Source organism: Crinia signifera, chromosome 19 (assembly GCF_055691185.1).
Source record: "Crinia signifera chromosome 19, ASM5569118v1, whole genome shotgun sequence".
Taxonomy (NCBI): domain Eukaryota; kingdom Metazoa; phylum Chordata; class Amphibia; order Anura; family Myobatrachidae; genus Crinia; species Crinia signifera.
The window spans coordinates 52,810,946-52,831,486 of record NC_139226.1 but is presented as its reverse complement, the minus strand read 5'-3'; the positions used below and the strand labels follow the sequence as shown (position 1 = coordinate 52,831,486).

Genomic DNA, 20,541 nt, shown 5'->3' with positions numbered 1-20,541 from the left:
TCGTTGATAGTGGGGGTGGTGCACTATGAAAAATGGCATTTGGGGGCATTTCACAAGTTTAATACACATTTCAATGCATTTCAGTGCAAAATCGGGTGCCATCGCATCGCATCGGATGCCATCGTATGGCATCCGATGCGATCGCATACGATTTTTGAGCAAAAATGCTCAAAAATCTGTAAAAATCGTATTGCATCGTATGCCATCGTATGCCACTACATATGGCATACAATGCTATACGATGGGAGCCGTGATACTCCACAAGTACCGAATCAACTCCATGCCGACGTAGATAGTAGGGGTATGAAAGGGTTGGAGGAGGCGTTCCGCCATCGCTCGCCACACTTCAGGGTGGTGTGGATAGTGGGGGGGTGCCTAAAACCTCATTGTGGCCCTTATTCTGGTCGGTGCGGATATATCCGCGTGCGTTCGGGCCGCCGATGTTATGTGCAGAGGCGTCTCTGCGCATGTGCGAGCGGGGCGTACGGCCAAATCCCGCATGATATGTGAACACTCCGAACAGGGGGTGGAGAGGGGCGTGAAGGGCTATTTGGGCTCATTACCATATGCATACGCCCCGCGTTTCATGGGCGTTCCCATGCAAACGCTGGGCGTATGTATGGAAATGCAGGCGTGACTCACGTGTAGGGGGCGGACATATGACATTGCCGGATGTCAGCTGCCCGCCCAGATCCCTGCTTTTGCACTGAAAAATGTCCGTGTGGTCTGAGGTTGCGGGTGCTGGTGGAGGTTCCCTTAGATGGAGGAGGCGTATTCCGTAAAAAATACACGTGCGGTCCGTTCGGACAGCTTCTTACCGCGTACGGACAGAGTTGGCGATCCGTATGGAAGGCGGAGTTTCAAATGCAGCTGCATCACTGCCCGCCACTGCATACAATTTGGCACCTGGAACGAAAGGATGACCCTGGACAGCCAACGCTGCACTATAACCAGCACTAGGATTGGATATTTGATCCCAGCACTGACTGGAGCCGGGACCCGTAGGGGACATAGATCCTCTCAGAGCTGCCTCTACTGCTCCGGTGTGTCACACCAGGGGTCTGAGTCGCGGAGACTGAGACCTCTGGTGGGGACCTGGATCGGTATATGAACCGGGGAGGTTGCAGAGGACCCTTTCGCATGTGATGCGAGACAGTGCACCCAGAGCCAGTAAACAGTCAATGGTAAAATACAACCGAGTTTTATTTAGCAGATGGTTGTAATACACAAGCAGTAAAGTATGCAGATGAAATAGTACAGTCTATGTAGATAGCAATACTTTACAGCTGGATGATGATGTGGTATCAATGGTGGAACATCGGATCCGGAATATCGGATATGGAGTTGTAGACTGTGGGTCCGGAATGACGGACGGAAACTGGAAGTTGGGGATCCAGAATATCGGACTTAGTGATGACGGAACATCGATGGTAGATGATGGCGGAACATCGGAAGGACCAGAGTCCTGGAGCTAGGCTTGAGTGCTGGGCTGTGGATGCAGGATCGCAGGAGATGGAGTACCTGGAATTTCACAGGAGATGGAATGCCTGGAGTACACTGCAGCATAGGAGATAAGATAGGAGGTTGCTACTCGCACAGGACCCTCATGAATATTGAGGATGATGGGTGGACCCCCAGGTAATATATACAATAAGTATTTCTAGGTAAAGCTTATCAGGGGTGTGCTACCACTGGACACAAAAATTGCACACTCTGAAAGAAAGGAAGAACAATGTCCTGGTGTGGTGCACCTTATAGAGACTGCAAACTAATAAAAATTAACTTTTATTAACAATTTTAAGAGAGCGAAATATAAAAAAACACAGACAAGACATAAATGTGTTTTAAAAAACGGTGACTCTCAGACTCCACACGGTTGTTTGACTGTGTATCGGTGTGAAGATTTTTTTTTTTTTATACAGGTATTGTTAGCCGACACTCTTAACCATAATAGGTTTGTATTTTTAATATCTTGGTGTCTTATTGGCTAAATACCCCTATGCGTAAGTGCACAGACCTGACAAAGATGTGGTAATTCGTATAATAAACACCTTGTAAATGTATATACACCGTGTCAGCAGACAGATAATAGACCCAAGAGTAATGTTACAATAATTGTCTGGGTGTCTGCCAAAGAAATTGTCAGTTTCTTGTCTGTGCCAGATTCTTGTTGGATAAAGAAAAATTTGCTCTACCAGAGAGCAATAAGGGCGCCTATAGTATGAGATGTATCTCCTAGCAGCTGCTGGGGTGCAGGGGAAGTCACTCCCTGCGGGTGGTTTTACAAAAATTCTTGCAAACAAAAAGAAGATCGATTGAGCAGCGCTGAGTTTTCAATGAAAGAATTAACCAATTAGCAATGAATTGATATTTTTATATAGCAAATAAAATAAATAATACATACAATAACATATAATACGACATAATAAGAAGATAAAATATATATAAAATTCTCACTCTCGGGTTGGATCAGAATCTGGGGTGGCCAATGTCCAATTGGATGTCAGTCCGAATGGAAAGTGCACTTAACCATAGATTATTCTGCTGTGTTGGGAAAACAAGATTCAGGCATTTCGTTGGGAAGAAATCCACCGATCCTCTCTATTGGTGCGGATAGATGTTGATATCGCTGGAGGAAACGGTGGGAGGGTGTCCGATTTGTATCCCCAAGGATTCCTCTAACGGTTGAATGGAAGACGTCCTTTGGCTCTGGCCCAGTTAGAAATTCTCCTATTGGTGGTGGAAGAGTCGCAATGGATATTTATAAAGGAGGGTGGGCATCTGTTCTCCAATCTTGACTGATTTTGGGGGGGGGGGGGGGGGGGGAGGGCAGGACTCTCAGACAGGTGGCTGGGATGGTAGTCTGCTCACCCGGAGGGATACACTGCCAGTAACCCCAGTCACTGTGGATGGAGACGGCCAAGTTCTTGGTACAAATACACTAATCTCAACAGGTGGCAAAAGATGGCGTGGCTCACCTGGAGTTAAGTGTGTTGGAGGGAATCCCGGGGGGGAAAATTGAGATGAAAGTTCCCAATTGGAAGCAGCAATGGACTGGAGGTAGTTGGAGGTCCAATCATCAGATTGGACCTCCAACTACCTCCAGTCCATTGCTGCTTCCAATTGGGAACTTTCATCTCAATTTCCCCCCCCGGGATTCCCTCCAACACACTTAACTCCAGGTGAGCCACGCCATCTTTTGCCACCTGTTGAGATTAGTGTATTTGTACCAAGAACTTGGCCGTCTCCATCCACAGTGACTGGGGTTACTGGCAGTGTATCCCTCCGGGTGAGCAGACTACCATCCCAGCCACCTGTCTGAGAGTCCTGCCCTCCCCCCCCCCCCCCCAAAATCAGTCAAGATTGGAGAACAGATGCCCACCCTCCTTTATAAATATCCATTGCGACTCTTCCACCACCAATAGGAGACTTTCTAACTGGGCCAGAGCCAAAGGACGTCTTCCATTCAACCGTTAGAGGAATCCTTGGGGATACAAATCGGACACCCTCCCACCGTTTCCTCCAGCGATATCAACATCTATCCGCACCAATAGAGAGGATCGGTGGATTTCTTCCCAACGAAATGCCTGAATCTTGTTTTCCCAACACAGCAGAATAATCTATGGTTAAGTGCACTTTCCATTCGGACTGACATCCAATTGGACATTGGCCACCCCAGATTCTGATCCAACCCGAGAGTGAGAATTTTATATATATTTTATCTTCTTATTATGTCGTATTATATGTTATTGTATGTATTATTTATTTTATTTGCTATATAAAAATATCAATTCATTGCTAATTGGTTAATTCTTTCATTGAAAACTCAGCGCTGCTCAATCGATCTTCTTGTTGGATAAAGTTGACACTGATGTCGACCACTATCATTGGTTTCTCACCAGATTGGTATATTACTGGCGGGAAAGAGTGTTTGTACAAGCCAGCATTAACGAGTGCAGCTGTAGTGAGCTGATGCATCAGGTCAGACTGCAGGCTTTGCTTCACAGCTGCAGCATTAAGGAGTTACTGAAGAGACTGTGGAGAGGCACTAGAAGGTAAAATAATGTCTGTTTTATCCAGATCGTGACAGTACCCCCTCCTTCAGGGGTGGCCCCAGGACACCTCTTTGGCTTGCGTGGAACTTGGTATGAAAGCAATGCGGAATAACACAAAACTTTATGGTAGGAGCTTCCTCTCCTAGAATTCTTCGTCGTCAGAAGCCAAACTTTGACCATCAGACTGAGTAGACCACTCTGCATCACTGGTACCCAGATTTTCCCCAGCGTCGGAAGCAGAACGGCAACTAACAGACTGGGATGGACAAACGGAGGCACCCGGATTGAGTCCAGATCCATAGACTGATGGGTGTTCAGATAATCCAACTGGAAGTTGGACTGTGCTAAATGCACTTGGAGTCGTTGAAAAGCAAGAGTTCATATCTTTGTTTGTGACACTGGATCTCCCATTTGGGAATTTTATACTGGATACTCCTTTTGAGGGGCACTTGCTAGAAGTCCTTTTAGGGGGTTGTGAGTCCCATACCCCTCTTGTAGGGCTATTGGCAAAGATACCCTTAGAAGCTTGTAATTCCAGTAACCTATTTGAGGTTAACAAACCAGATGACTCTAAAATCACTTCTCGCATCTGAACCTTAGAGCTCTTCTTTCCCTGAAGGCGAGACCTAGGGAACAAGGAATGTCTTTGTGGAATAGACCCTTTTCGGGGTCTGCGAATAGGGCAACCTTCAATAAGATGCTCTGGACTTCCACAATAGAGACAGAGATGATGCTTTCTGCGAAGCTCCCATTCCTCTTTGGAGAGCCTGCAGCGCAACTTGGGTCGATATCCCTCATTCAAAACAGGAGGTAAGACATCTGCATACCCTTTACACTGAGGGAACAGATAATCTACTGCTTCCATGGCAGTTGTACGAACTGGGAGTGTTTCCTTACGCTTAGGGCAAACAGATATCATGTGTGAAGGAGCCCCGCAGTAAAAGCATAACTGTGCCTCGCGGCGAAGTTGACGCTCTTCTGGAGTCAGGCAAAAGCGATTAACCTCCATAGGTTCTTCCTCTGTCTGGGGCATCGTAGACGGAGGTATAAGGAATGTAGAAGATGGCGTCTTAACATGATAATTTTTACCTCGTTCAACTGCCCTCTCTCTGAAACGTAAGTCCACCTTGATACATAAAGAGATGAGGTCGTCAAACTTAGATGGTAGATCACGGGTAGCAAGTTCATCTTTAATTCGATCGGACAGACCGTGCCAGAAAGCTGCATACAGGGCCTCATCACTCCAGGAAAGTTCAGAAGCTAATATCTGGAACTGAACTAGGTACTGTCCAACAGAACGGGACCCTTGCCGGAGGCGGAGAATCTCCGTGGAAGCAGAGGTTACACGCCCAGGTTCATCGAAGATGCGCCGAAATGTATGGACAAAGTCTCTGTATGAAGACAGAAGAGCATCAGACCTTTCCCATAGTGGTGATGCCCAATCTAGGGCGGAGTCAGACAGGAGAGAGATAATGTAAGCGACTTTGGTTCTCTCTGTGGGAAAGTTGCTGGGCTGTAACTCGAACTGGATTTCGCACTGGTTCAGGAAACCTCTGCAAGCTTTTGGGTTCCCATCAAACTTTGTAGGGGTGGACAGGTGAAGATAAGGAGCAGCAGGGTTCACTGGAGGAGGAACTTCTACTTTGGGAACACGGATAGTCTCTGGACCACTTAAAGTGGCCTGAATTTTATCCAGCCTGGCGGACAGACCTTGAAAATGCTGAATCACCTGACCTTGCGCCGCTTCTTGCTGATCCAAGCGGGCACTGAGAGTGGTCTGATTTTTATCCAGCCTGGCGGACAGACCTTGAAAATGTTGAATCATCTGACCTTGCGCAGCTTCTTGCTGATCCAAGCGGGCACTGAGAGTCTCTGGGCCACTGATGGTGGTCTGTAATTTATCCAGCCGAGAGGACAGGTCTTGCAGGTAGTGGATCACCTGACCCTGGGCCGCTTCTTGCTGGTCCAAGAGGGCAGCCAGTTGCATGGCGCTGGGTACTGATCCTTGACCTGAGGCTGGATCCATCTGGCTAGTGCTTACTGTCACACCAAGGGTCTGAGTCGCGGAGACTGAGACCTCTGGTGGGGACCTGGATCGGTATCTGAACCGGGGAGGTTGCAGAGGACCCTTTCGCATGTGATGCGAGACAGTGCACCCAGAGCCAGTAAACAGTCAATGGTAAAATACAACCGAGTTTTATTTAGCAGATGGTTGTAATACACAAGCAGTAAAGTATGCAGATGAAATAGTACAGTCTATGTAGATAGCAATACTTTACAGCTGGATGATGATGTGGTATCGATGGTGGAACATCGGATCCGGAATATCGGATATGGAGTTGTAGACTGTGGGTCCGGAATGACGGACGGAAACTGGAAGTTGAGGATCCAGAATATCGGACTTAGTGATGACGGAACATCGATGGTAGATGATGGCGGAACATCGGAAGGACCAGAGTCCTGGAGCTAGGCTTGAGTGCTGGGCTGTGGATGCAGGGTCGCAGGAGATGGAGTACCTGGAATTTCACAGGAGATGGAATGCCTGGAGTATACTGCAGCATAGGAGATAACAACACCAGCAGGAAAACACTTGTATGGAAACAAGGACAGCTGAACACACACTGGAGACAACTGAAGCACTAGCAATGATTCTGAGAGCTCCCTGCATACTTATACCCACTGGGTGGCCAGGATTGGCCGGGCAGGTATGACAGGGAGATCAGAACCATCAGGATTGGACAGTGCAAACATGTGACTGGGAAAAACATGGCAGCCCCCATGTCTGCTATGGCGGGAAAGAGTGTTTGTACAAGCCATGCTTGTGGCCAGGAGCATTAACGAGTGCAGCTGTAGTAAGCTGATGCATCAGGTCAGACTGCAGGCTTTGCTTCACAGCTGCAGCATTAAGGAGTTACTGAAGAGACTGTGGAGAGGCACTAGAAGGTAAAATAATGTCTGTTTTATCCAGATTGTGACACGGTGGTGGGAGCGGAGATGTTGTTCCAGCATCGTACCGAACAACATCAGGATGCCACAGTCAAAATGCTGACAGTGGCATCCCGATGTTCAGAATCCTGATGGATCCCTGTAAATATTTTAACCCTTGCCCATCCCTCCCATAGCCTAAAACTAAATGTTCACTTTTTGCAGCCTAACCCTTACCCTCACCATGGTGCCTAACCCAGGTACTTACCTTTTGACCATCGGATGCTGCTGTTCCTGACCGTATACCCTCAACGTGTGTTGTCCTGAGGGAGTGGAGCACCAGTATTAAGCACAGTAGTCACAAATCCACCATGGTTGTAGAATTAATGTTCTGGTCTTTCTGAATGGCTTGCCCAAACCAGGCAGCTCACCCAAGGAGCATAGGACACCTTTATCCTTGGATTCCAATCAGCCTGTCTATTGTTTTAAGTATGGATCCATTTTGGAAGCATGGGTCCTAGAGACATCAATTGATTATTCTGTATTTCGGAATATTTTAATATTTCAATGATGTACATATCTTGAGGTATCTTGCATTTATGTTGTATAAATACACCAAACACATGAAATACACACAAATATATTTTATTTGTTCAAAAAACAAGGTTTCAAAACATGAAACAAAACTTTTGTCCTACAGTATCTCAGGCACTGAATTTGAATGCCAAGCAATCATTTTCTTGCACATATATAGTGCCAGTTATATATCATGTCCTCAGTAGTGCCAGTTACATATCATGTCCTCAGTAGTGCCAGTTATATATCATGTACTCAGTAGTGCCAGTTATATATCATGTACTCAGTAGTGCCAGTTATATATCATGTCCTCAGTAGTGCCAGTTATATATCATGTCCTCAGTAGTGCCAGTTACATATCATGTCCTCAGTAGTGCCAGTTACATATCATGTCCTCAGTAGTGCCAGTTACATATCATGTCCTCAGTAGTGCCAGTTATATATCATGTCCTCAGTAGTGCCAGTTACATATCATGTCCTCAGTAGTGCCAGTTATATATCATGTCCTCAGTAGTGCCAGTTATATATCATGTCCTCAGTAGTGCCAGTTATATATCATGTCCTCAGTAGTGCCAGTTATATATCATGTACTCAGTAATGCTGTTACAGTTGTCCCCAGTAAGTTTTTAGCAATTTTTATTTTTATTTTTTCACTTTCTGGAATGTATGGTTTTCGGAATAATTTGGATAACGGATATTCGGATAAGGGATACTCATCCTGTAATACCATTCCAGAAGATAAGATTAATAGTGATGTACCTTACATATCTCTTATTCAGGCATGCAATGCTAATTATCCAATACTATGTAATCCTAATGAAAAACAACCACTTTATCTTGCAAAACACTTGCTGGAACTATGAACATTAATTTTTCATGCCAGAATGAATGAGACTAAAGGTACTTTGGCTTATAATTCAGGGTACCTGTATGTACCAGGAATGACGGACTTCCTTTTATTGGCCTAAAGGCGCCGATACACGGTGCAATGAACTCTGTGCTCTTAGTACTAGATTGCATAGCATCTAGTATAAAAAGCATACAGTGTGCTACAGCAGCGCAGCGTGCTTTTTGTACTAGATACGATGCAATCTAGTACTAAAAGCATGGGCTGCACCGACTTTATGCGTTGTGCGATGGGATGTGTGCATGCGCACGCATCTCATCGCACTGCCCTGTCGCACCGTGTATGGGCACCTTCAATTCCATCAGGGTGTTCTTAACATTAGAGCATAGATTTTATGACTTGTCTATAAAATGACTATACAAACATTTTACCTTCAACAGAGTTTGCTTAAAAATGCTGCAGTTCTACTTCCTGAAGCCATTTCTTTCCGCAAATTACAGTTATCCAGTTTTTGTTCCTAATCTTCGTATTACAATCTCTATTTCAGCTGTAACTGATAGGTTTACAGTCTATATAAAGCACTTAGAGCTGTGGAATATCCAATAAGCTTAAATATGGCATGACAGAAATATTTCTAAACTCACATTGAACATAAAATGAGATTCAAAATTGGGTCAACAGTTTGTGGCCCATTGAAATCTCAGTACAAATACACAAGTTCTATAACTCCCTGGTCCTACAGAGTTATATCCAGTGGAGGCTCCAGGGGTGGGGCAGCACAGTTCAAAATCCAAATAGGGGCGGCACAGCAACTGCCACAAACTCCAATTCCAAACTGATTCACTGGCAGTTGGTGTGGTTCCCCTATTTGAAATTTGAACTCTGTTGCAGTCCCACATCTGGAGTCATCACTGGTTATATCCGGTTTTTCACTTTGACTTATAGAGATTAAGGGCTGGACCGCAAATCGCCAGGCAAGATTCAATGTCCCACCTGTAGATTGGCGAAATAGATGTGTGTCTGCGTAAACGGACATGGATTGTCGAGATCTGGCCGTCATCGCGACAATTCATGGCCGTTCTCGGAAAAACTCTGCCTCTTCAATGCTGTCGGGCAAGACAACATTGAAAAGGCTCCCGCAGCTCTTTCCCCATCTGAAGTAGCGACGGGGATTGAATACCCCTATAGAGACAGAAACCATTACCAGGTCTTTCAAAGTTTGCAGCTCGTTCATTATGTGGGTTGTAGAAAAAAAAGATGTGGTAGAAATAACTGTTAATTTAAATTAGTTGCAATGGGTATACTTCATTGCATAAATCCAAAAAATGGTTATACTTAACCACATAAATCCCTTCAAGTAATATAGTACTAATAGCCATGTACATGGACAGCTTTGAATTACTATTTTAATATATATATATATCACTTTACTTCTTCCTTATCTACATCTCTATATCAATCTATCTTGTGTTTCCTGACTTCCATTTATTTTCCTCATTATTCCCACACTTTTAATTTTCCTCTTTATTTCAGGCGTGCAATTTCCCACTTGAACTTTATGAGGTAAATTATATGTTTTTTGTTGTCAACACAAACTGCGTCCTGTATGTGAGTCTTGTTGCTGCAACAGCGGCAGATAGATTTTGTCTGTGTTTTGTCTGAGGTCCTACATATACCTTTTGGGCAAAATTGTCAATAAAACTGCAGAAATGTATTTATGTTGAAAATAAATGTAAATGTTGTATACAATATGTTGTATATTTGTCAATGACACACAGTAGAAGTAGTCAGGTCTGCCACCAGGGGGTGACTGCTGGGACTCCAGTCCCGGGCCTAGAGACAAAGGGGCCTCAGGATTAATGCCTGTCAAGAATAATTTATCTGAAACAAAATTCACATTTTCCTTGTAGCAATGTAGAGTAGTTCGGCCAAGTCTCACCAGGTACGTTGGGGGTTCAAGAAATGGGGGTGCCTGTTCTGTCAATCTTGTTCCCCACAGTTTCTGATGGCAGCCCTGGAAGTAGCCAAAGCAAGTAAAATGCAGAGTGGGATTTCATGTATGGTCAGTACACAAAATGGCTGCCTTGACTGTGACTGTGTCTGTAACCCACAGGTCTGTTAAAATGCTGGGTGTTTCTGATGTTAAAGTTTTGTTTCATTTGTACATAAAATGGGTTTCAAAGTAAAATTAAAACTGGAGTTTTCAAGCCCATGAGGATGTCCAATTTTGGAACCCAAAAGAGGATGTGTCCAGATGGCTGACAGACAGTGTCTAGTTTGACAGTCACTAGGTGGACAGCATATGGTGGACATGGTCAAAAGGTCAACGTGTTTTTCATGATTTTTTTTCATAGTTTAGCATCCTCCGACTGGCAATGGTAAAGTGGCCCAAAGCATGGCGAGTAAATGTGGTTCCCTAGTTCCAGTAACATGCCACTTAACGTTTGGCAGGATTCTCATTGAACATCTTTTTAAAGTTGGGCGTTATATCCTAATTCACAATTCAACTCTCAGCTATTTCATTGCAGTTTGACCCGGGATACCCATTTACACTGCACTGTGGGCTGGATTGAATCAATGTTTGACACTGCTCGCTACCTGGGTTGAATTGCCAGGTTGCATTAATTTAAACTTGGTGCGTTTCACTGCACAATGGCCCTTATTCTGATCACTTCACTCAGACATGAATTCGAAGTCTAGACCACTCATGCATGGGTGATCGCTTTCGACATCATTCGATGCTCGCTGACCAATCGAATGAGGGGGGAGGTTCCCACAGGCTTCTGAATGGATGTTCACATAAAACATTTGTTCTCATGCCGTCCGGCCGAACTCAGCGTGCGAATGGGCGTTGCCGGTGATCCATTCGCTAGGCGGGGTTTGGTACATTTGCTTCGGTCCGTGCATGGGTCCGAGCGAAGCGATCAGAATAAGGGCCAATATCCTGGGTTGCTGGTGTGTTCATGTGCAATAACCCTGGATATTTCTCCTTTTAGAAATTCAGACAGTTATTGCCGGCAACAAATGTAAACACAGATAAAAATAACTGCAAAACAAGTTGCTGAACTACAGTATGTTAATTTTTCCCCAAACATCTCAAAATGTGAATTAAAAGTTAGTTAATGTTGCAGCTGTAACTGCCATGCAATGATCATTGGCTGTGCACTACAGAACTGCTGCCACTAGATGGCCAGCTTGCTCGAGTAATATGATTTTTTCCTAAATTGATGTATAATTTAATATTATGTAACATTCTCAGTTTTCCTAGTTTCTGTGATTACTACTGTATACTGATTAGGAGTTCTTAATTGCACTTGATATCACAGATGATATTGCTATATATTAAAGTGACTTAATTCTATATGATAATCCAAACATTTTTAAAGTATATTAACAATAGAAACAAAATAATGTAAGAGTTGAGCGTGACCCCTTTAAAAGATGTTCAAAAGAATCTCAATTTCACAAAGAAGAGATTTATTTTTACAAACATAACGCAAACAAAAATGAAGATATACTTCCAACAGGATAAATGGACTTCTTAGAATACACAGGCTTTTTCACAAAAAACATAAAGGACTTGATATCACCAGAAACAGAGATTGCGGTGGGCTATGCCTCTTAGCAAAAGGTCTGCGGCACCACCGCAGATGGCTTATGTAGCCTACATCCAGCTTGAAAAAGGAGACTTTAGTTTTTCCGAAACGCGTTGCAGCTACTTCTGGAACACATTTCCTTCAACAGTGCAATAGGACACTTTGCACTTTAAAGAAGCCCCAGGACACTTTATGGACACACTAGCACTTTACAACTGAGGACTTTTACCTTTTGCTAAGAGGCATAGCCCACCGCAATCTCTGCTTCTGGTGAGATCAAGTCCTTTATGTTTTTTGTGAAAAAGCCTGTGCATTCTAAGAAGTCCATTTATCCTGTTGGAAGTATATCTTCATTTTTGTTTGCTTTATGTTTATAAAAATAAATCTCTTCTTTGTGAAATTGAGATTCTTTTGAACATCTTTTTGTGTCTATTGTTTGCTATTTAGGAGGTGGTGTACCTTCTTTATATGTTTGAGTAAGCTGCACCCACTTTAATAATTGCGCTTATCGGATTCACAAATATTTGTATCTACGAAAGTATATTAACAGTAAAAGGTTAAAAAAGTGAACACTGGACCCATAATAAATGACAAAAGTAAAATAATAAGTGATGCTAAGACAACAGCAGAGGAACTGAACGCTTTTTTTTCATCAGTTTTTACAAGAGAGGAAGACCTAGGGCATGGGTCTTCAACCTGTGGCCCTCCAGATGTTGTGAAACTACATGTTCCAACATGCATTGCCACATTTTTTTTTTATAAGAGCATGCCAAAAACCCTCAGGGCATACTGGGATATGTAGTTCCAGAACATCTGGAGGGCCACAGGTTGAAGACCTGTGACCTAGGGGAACCAGCCACCTCAGCGCCCCAGGCAGGCAACAGACATTAAAATAAATAAGTCCACCTCTGGCCCTCTCCTCAAACACCTCTGCTTGTCAATCAGGCAAAGGTGATCGCTGTTTTGTCCTTTGCACACGCAGAACCCGACCATTGTGCATATGGCCTTAGACTAGATCACAAAGAACATTAGTTCTCTAATGGACAAACCATGTGCACTGCAGCTGGATCATATGTGCAGAGAGCGTTAGTTGTGGGTGGGGCTTGTTCAAACGGAAATCTAAATTGCAGTGTACAAAGCACTCATCGTGCTGACTGGGCTGTGTTGGAAGCAAAATAAATGAGCTACAGTTTATTGCTTCAATGAAGAGGTTGCAGTTGCAACAGAAGATTAAAGGTGCCCATACATATGATATGGCCCTTATTCACAGGATTTCAACCATTCAAGCCAATAAATGGTGCCATATCACCAGGGCCGCGATTAGGGGGAGGCTGTGGGAACAGCTGTCCCGGGCTTGGCCTCTCTGAGAGAGAGGGAGAAAGGCCGGGGTACTCATTTTGCCCACCACACCCTCCTCCGCTATGCTGTGCTGCCTGCGGTGCTCATTGGGCGAACAAAGCCCTGCTCCCGGAGCACAGGCTTCTTCACATCACGACACTGGCAGCCAATCAATACGTGGCAGGTGAGAAAATTAGAGCTAGCATACCATTAGCCAATCAGAGCGACTACCGGTATGCAAGCTCTGATTGGCTCACCACCCGGTGCCGCATATTAATTGGCCGCCAGCATCCTGAATCGGATGTGCGGGAGCAGGGATTTGTTCAGCCACTGAGCAGCGCGGGCAACACAGCAGAATGGGGGATAGGGGAGTCGGGTGTTAAGTGAAGGGGGGCGGGGCCCGGACTAGAAATCGGTCCCAGGTCCCAAAATTCCTGGTGGCAGCCCTGCATATCACACATGACTTACCTCTGATTCCTATTCGATGCATGGTCCTGTGGGCATCAGAAAGGATCCGGAAATAGTCATGGCTGCCCCAAGGATTTGTTTGATTTTGAAGTGCAAATGATTGCCGCTTTAAAAAAACTGGAGAATTCTCACAAAATCTCTCACTTTCTGAATCTCTCATCCTATTAAATCTCACCCAACGTTTCTCATCTAAATTATTACCTTATAGAGCAATAAAACAGATTCTGCCAACTTTTAATTTACTTTCCTGCCTTTGTTAACTTTATCTCCCCTCGCTGTTTTCTGGGTCTCAGATATGAAGCCTTTGAAATTCTTCCCGATAGCGCAGCAGTAGTAAAAAGGCGGACACCTTAATCTCCATGGACAAATTGAGTTATCGGTGGTTGTTGTTCTTTCCCCCCTTTAAGTCCGCTTCTGTTGCTAGGGAAACTAGCAGCCTGCAGCTTGGAAACAGATTTCAGATACAGTGCTGCGAAGATAAAATATATACACAATACATTATTATGCAATCCTATAATTGCTGCTCAGTGTAGTGCAATCAGTACATCTCTAGTTAAATCTGCAAACCCACAGCCTCAGGTTCATACATTATAATAAAAGGTCGAGTCATTAATCTGTTACATAAAACATTTTTTTTTTAACAATATCCGAGTTACCTACTCATTAAAAAGCACATGTTACCAGGCTGTGGGTTAATTCCGTGGGCGACACATGGAAACCCGCAGTGTCCCCATTACTAAAACATGAGAGGCAGTCTTCGTAACAAGGCAAGCTATAAAGTCATTAGGAATAGGGACTTGTGACATAACTGAGACTTTGGTTCGGGATGTACTAAGAGGAAAAATGTGGTAAACCCCCGTTTTCGGGGGTTTTACCGCATTTTATAATGTACTAAGATCCGTCCACCCTGACTTCACAAAGCAGGGTATCACCATCTTGGGGGCCTATGGGCTTCTATCGCCATCCGTCCAATGCTGCAGACCCCCCTCCCCCTTCCGGCTGCAGGGGGGAGGAGGAGACGCCGGACACCACCGCAGAGCCCAGGAGGTGGTGGAGACCCCCCCGCACACCACGTCACCGCACCATGATGCTGGCCGCATATGTTAGTACATATAGGCTAGCATCATGGTGGGGGTGTGGTGAGGGGCGACGATGTATGTTAATACATCCCGCCTATATACAGTAAGTCACAACATGCTCATTCCTATGGATTTCATAGGCTTTGTCCACAAATTGGCTGCCTCCACTGCAGGAAGAAGAGGACTAGGGATGGCCATCGACTATCAATGTTCTAAAAACATCAATGGTTGGGATCTAGTGCTCGATGTTTTGGCCATGGATCGTGGATGGTCGAATAATTTTCAGCCATCGATGGACGGCATCTGATGGCAATTTTTTTTTACTGCACTGTCCTTCCCCTTGTCCCGTCTCTCCCTGCCTGCTACAACTGCCGCTGTGTTACTCTCTCCCTGACTGCTAATCAGCCAATCGGCGCTGCTCTTGGCAGCTAGACTATGGTGTGGGCGAGTGCACACTACGTATGGGGGGCCAAATCCATAATCCTACACGCCTGTCCCCGCCCCGGCACCCTCCCTGTCCCTGCCTCCTCCGTCCGTCCATCCTCACTGGCGCAAAGGTGACATTGAATGCACACATCAGGTGAGCACACAGGCACAGCAGCCGGCCGCCGGGATGTGCGCGCATGCACAGAACAAACTTTAACTAGATCACTCAAAGGTTCTTCTGCGGCTGTTCGATTGCGGGAACCATCAATGGTAGATGATAGAATACTTTATCACCATCGATGGTTTGTGCTCAAAATGCCATCAATGGCAACCATCGATGGGGATGTGTCAATGGCCATCCCTAAAGACCCATGTGTATGCTCCATGCAGCGCCTCCTCCTCTCAGGCTGCACAGTAGACTATGGCTTTTTGCCGGAAGGCCCGATTCAGACCTGCTCGCTGAGCTGCATGTGTTCGGAGCCCGGCGAGCATATTAACACCGCCCCACCGAACTTATGCCCCCCTGCCATCCAAGTCCCTGTGTAGGGCTGCGAACAGATGTGTACAGGAAATGCTGGGGGTCCACCCCAGAACGCCACCATCTGTCATTCAGACTGAATGAGAAAAATTTGCAGAAGACGCTGGCAGCCGGGCCCTGCACGTGTGCATTACAGACAATGTGCATGCGCAGTGGTCCATCATCGGAAGAGGGGACAAATTTGAACCACTGCTTGCATGTTTGAATCAGCCCTACACACTGTGCATGTGCAGGTCTCCCAAAACATAGAGCTCACGCCATAGGTGCCGATTCTGTGGGAGTTCAAGGGTCCGAGCACCCACGGAAATTGATGAGCACCCACGGGGCCGAGTCCTGTTGCTGGGCCGCCATATTAACTTGCTAATTTGCGGCTGCAGCACCCACATCACCAGACCTGCCACCTGGGAAACAGTATGCCGGGAAGAGTGTATTCTGTCTGCGGAGTACCTGCACTGTGGGGGAATTTATGTCCCTGCACTGTGGGGCATTTATGTCCCTGCACTGTGTGGCATTTATGTACCTGCACTGTGGGGGCATTTATGTCCCTGCACTGTGGGGCATTTATGTACCTGCACTGTGGGGGCATTTATGTCCCTGCACTGTGGGGCATTTATGTACCTGCACTGTGGGGGTATTTATGTACCTGCACTGTGGGGGCATTTATGTCCCTGCACTGTGGCGCATTTATGTACCTGCACTGTGGGGGTATTTATGTACCTGCACTGTGGGGGCATTTATGTACCTGCACTGTGGGGGTATTTATGTACCTGCACTGTGGGGGCATTTTTGTACCTGCACTGTGGGGGTATTTATGTACCTGCACTGTGGGGGCATTTATGTACCTGCACTGTGGGGGTATTTATGTACCTGCACTGTGGGGGTATTTTTGTACCTGCACTGTGGGGGCATTTATGTCCCTGCACTGTGGGGCATTTATGTACCTGCACTGTGGGGGCATTTATGTCCCTGCACTGTGGGGCATTTATGTACCTGCACTGTGGGGGCATTTATGTCCCTGCACTGTGGGGCATTTATGTACCTGCACTGTGGGGGCATTTATGTACCTGCACTGTGGGGGCATTTATGTCCCTGCACTGTGGCGCATTTATGTACCTGCACTGTGGGGGTATTTATGTACCTGCACTGTGGGGGCATTTATGTACCTGCACTGTGGGGGTATTTATGTACCTGCACTGTGGGGGTATTTTTGTACCTGCACTGTGGGGGTATTTATGTACCTGCACTGTGGGGGTATTTTTGTACCTGCACTGTGGGGGCATTTATGTACCTGCACTGTGGGGGTATTTATGTACCTGCACTGTGGGGGCATTTATGTCCCTGCACTGTGGGGGCATTTATGTATGTGGAACTCTGTTGCCGTAATTTGAATATTGGAGACATCTGTGCTCCATAATATAAATTGGTATTATTTTGTGGCCACACCCCTTCCCCATGAAGCCACTCCTCTAAATTTTTGACATGAGCACCCACCAGCAGAAACATAAATCGGCACCTATGGCTCACGCCTTAGTCCTGGAGACTTCTATACTGCTATTTTCATGAGCCTCCCGGCCACTCCAGGAGGGTAGACAACCCTGATGTAACAGCTAACGACAAACTCCATCAGTCCAGCTGTGTGTCAGCATGGTGAGTGCTTCAGCAGCGGTATGTGGGGAGGTGAATATGATGGATGGGGATAACGAGGTACAGTACATGCAGCAGAACAGAGGACAAGCAGGCAGCTGCTTGAAAGTTGTTGAAACATTGTGTACTCTACGTCAGTTACTTTGCTGTCCAATGTCTTTGGTCTGTCCTTACTGTTTACCTGTGAAATCTGTGTAAAGTGTAAAATTGTTATGACTTTTATACAAACATAGTAACATGCCAGCAACGTTCATACTGTCAGATGTTGGTAAGATGAATGTCTCAGCAGGTACAAGCTGTAATGTAATGTAAAGGTATACTCAAATTGCAGGCAGAAAGTGCAGGCTCACACCATAGGGCATGATTCATGATGGTATGAAATTGCGTAGCCACAAGGAAGAGTAGTTCTGTATCATTAGAATCCTAATGCAGCAGAAGGCGCTTGCAGCAGATAGATGCATCCTGTCTGCATTAGTGAGGATCTGAGTGCTGTCTGAGGATGTAGCTTTTGATCACCAATGCAATAACCATCCAATGACGCATACCCTGAACCTGTCACACTTTGTGGGTCCTAGCTCCACCCCCATATGCCACAGCATGTCATTCAGGCTGTGGCTGACGGGCTGTGGGTGCCTCCCGCTAATTGGAGACTATGTCACTGTCCCTCCTGCAGGTCACAGTGGCGGGGGGGCAGCTGTGGGGTGGGGAGCCGGAGTGCACGTAGGGAACCGGGGGGGGGGGGGAGTTTGGGAGGTATGTTATATGTGTTACTTGTATATGTTTCAGTGTAGTTCACAAAATATACAATGTCAAAATTGGGACAAAATAGACACCCTGCCACCACTCCACCAAACGCCACCCCACTGTGCTCACATCTCCTAGAGAGTGATCGTATGGGGATACTCTTTGGGGATTATGTTGATTAAGTCCTCACTACTTACATTTAAGCTGTAATGTGTATTGAACTGTGGCGCTCTTTATTTGTACTCCTATTTTTGTTATTTATTCAATGTTATGCCAAGTTTTGTCTCCCTGTACTGTTCCTTTGTACGGCGCTGCAAAACACTTGTGGCGCCTTATAAATAAAATAATATTTGTTGGAGGGGTGGAGGGGTATATTTGAAGGTTGTAGTGTATTTATTATTGCACTTTTCACAGTAATTTAACAAAAAGTGCAAAATCTTTTCCATTTATATATTATACATTAGAACTAAAGCTTGTCTACCAAAACCATGCCGTTCCCTGCAATAGGCGCACATGTAGACGTTTAACATCACATAACAGCATTTGCTCTGCTCTATTTGCTTGTTCGGGAAGGTTACAAAAGAAGGATATACATTCTGACAGATTGCTGTGTGTTTGCACAATATACTGCTGCCAGTTACCAGCACACAGTACACAGTTATACAGCGCTGGCTACATGATGGCGTCTCTTACAGCTCATAATAACAGACATATAAGTTTCTATAGCATTGATTCATTATTTCTCTTATTTTATGTGTATTATGCAGAAAGTGAGAAGAGGTCCGGTGTCCAGCCCAAGCCCCACAGATTCCAAGCGTGTGAGCTTCTTCGGTACCAGTCGTTTTCACATCTCTGATTTCAACTTCCTCATGGTACTTGGAAAAGGAAGTTTTGGAAAGGTGAGGAACTCATCAGTAGGTGTTTGTAGCGGCTGCTTCTGGTGAAAGGAATAATGTAATGCAGCCAGAATGCATCGTAAAAGAGAACTTGACTATACTATGGGGGATATTATGGTTGATTCACAAGGCTGAGAATTTGCAGCCTTGCGAGTCCACCAAACCCGCATTGTGAATGGTTGGCTGGCGCCACCCATTCGCAAGGGCGATTCGCATGCAGGGGTTTGCGAATTATTCACAGGGCAGGGGGAACCTCCCGCATCTTTCGATGGTTACCGACCATTGAAAGATGTTGAAGGTGCACGCATATAAAAGTGTCTTTCAAATCACTTACATATGCGTGCATGCTGGGCAGAAAATGGGCGGACAGAAACAAAACAAAGAACTGGCCAAAGGGCATTGTGCACTCAGTCACCAGTACCTGCAGCTCCATGTAGCCTATCTCTCAGTCCCCTGCTCCTCTGCTCCAGTAAACCAGAGAGGGGTAAATCGATTTGCAATCTCTTACCATCTAACGAATCCCCCCTCCCCCTCCCCCACTACACCCCCATGTGAGCAGCGTTGTGTAAGTCTAGACTTAAGGCCTGCACATGGTACCTCTTGATAAAGGATACTGCTTAGCACAGATCGCTCAGCACACAGTGATGCACTAGCGATGTGTCCTGAGCGATCTGTGCGGACCAGTGTTCTCTGGCGAGGACACTAGCGATCCGACTACATTTTGATTGCATGCAGTCGGGACCGTCGCTGGGGGGGGGGGGGTGTTTATTCACACGGGGCGATGTGTGCTTTGTTTCTAAGTGATCTAGTCAGATCGTTAGACATATCCCTGAAATCGCCCCAAATGTATGCCCCATAATTTGGTACTGCTGGTGTCCTCTCTAATGGTCAAGTACCTTCGTGGTGTCTGACCACACCCCATCTGGGGACTGGCCACACCCTCTAAGCTTTGGCCCTTACCACTGCAGTACCTGATGGGCCATTTATGCCTCAGTCCAACATTGATCAATAGATTATGTCTTCTTGAATTGTATTTTTATATCTACCATTTTGCAGAATGAATAGTCTATAAATACCTAAATACAAAATAATTAGCCATGGCATTAGTTTAGAATATTGTTTTTTTCTCGGTAAGCCTAGAACTAGCTAACGGTCTACTATCTGGGTCCATCTCCTGTGTCGACTCGTGATAATTACACTATTATAGTGGCTTATCAATCTCTAAATGCCTGGAAGTGTTCACTCCTCCATCTTTTCCAGCTCTGCCTCCTTTCACTTTACACCAGTGGTTCCCAAACTGAGTGCTGAGGCACCTTGGTTGTTTCAGGACCAATTTGTATTATTTATGGTCAATGTAACAGACAAAACCAGTGAGGGTGGCTGCCAATCATGTGTACACACCGAAGCAA

General features: G+C 45.5%; 1 protein-coding gene across 1 annotated transcript in view; it reads left to right on the top strand.

Annotated features, from left to right (window-relative positions):
* PRKCG (protein kinase C gamma) overlaps positions 1 to 20,541 on the top strand; it is a 303,415-nt gene that overhangs the window by 251,256 nt on the left and 31,618 nt on the right. Inside the window, exons 9-10 of the mRNA XM_083162596.1 lie at positions 9,937 to 9,966; positions 19,004 to 19,135. Coding sequence (XP_083018722.1) covers positions 9,937 to 9,966; positions 19,004 to 19,135 — 162 coding nt within the window. The remainder of the gene's footprint in view (positions 1 to 9,936; positions 9,967 to 19,003; positions 19,136 to 20,541) is intronic.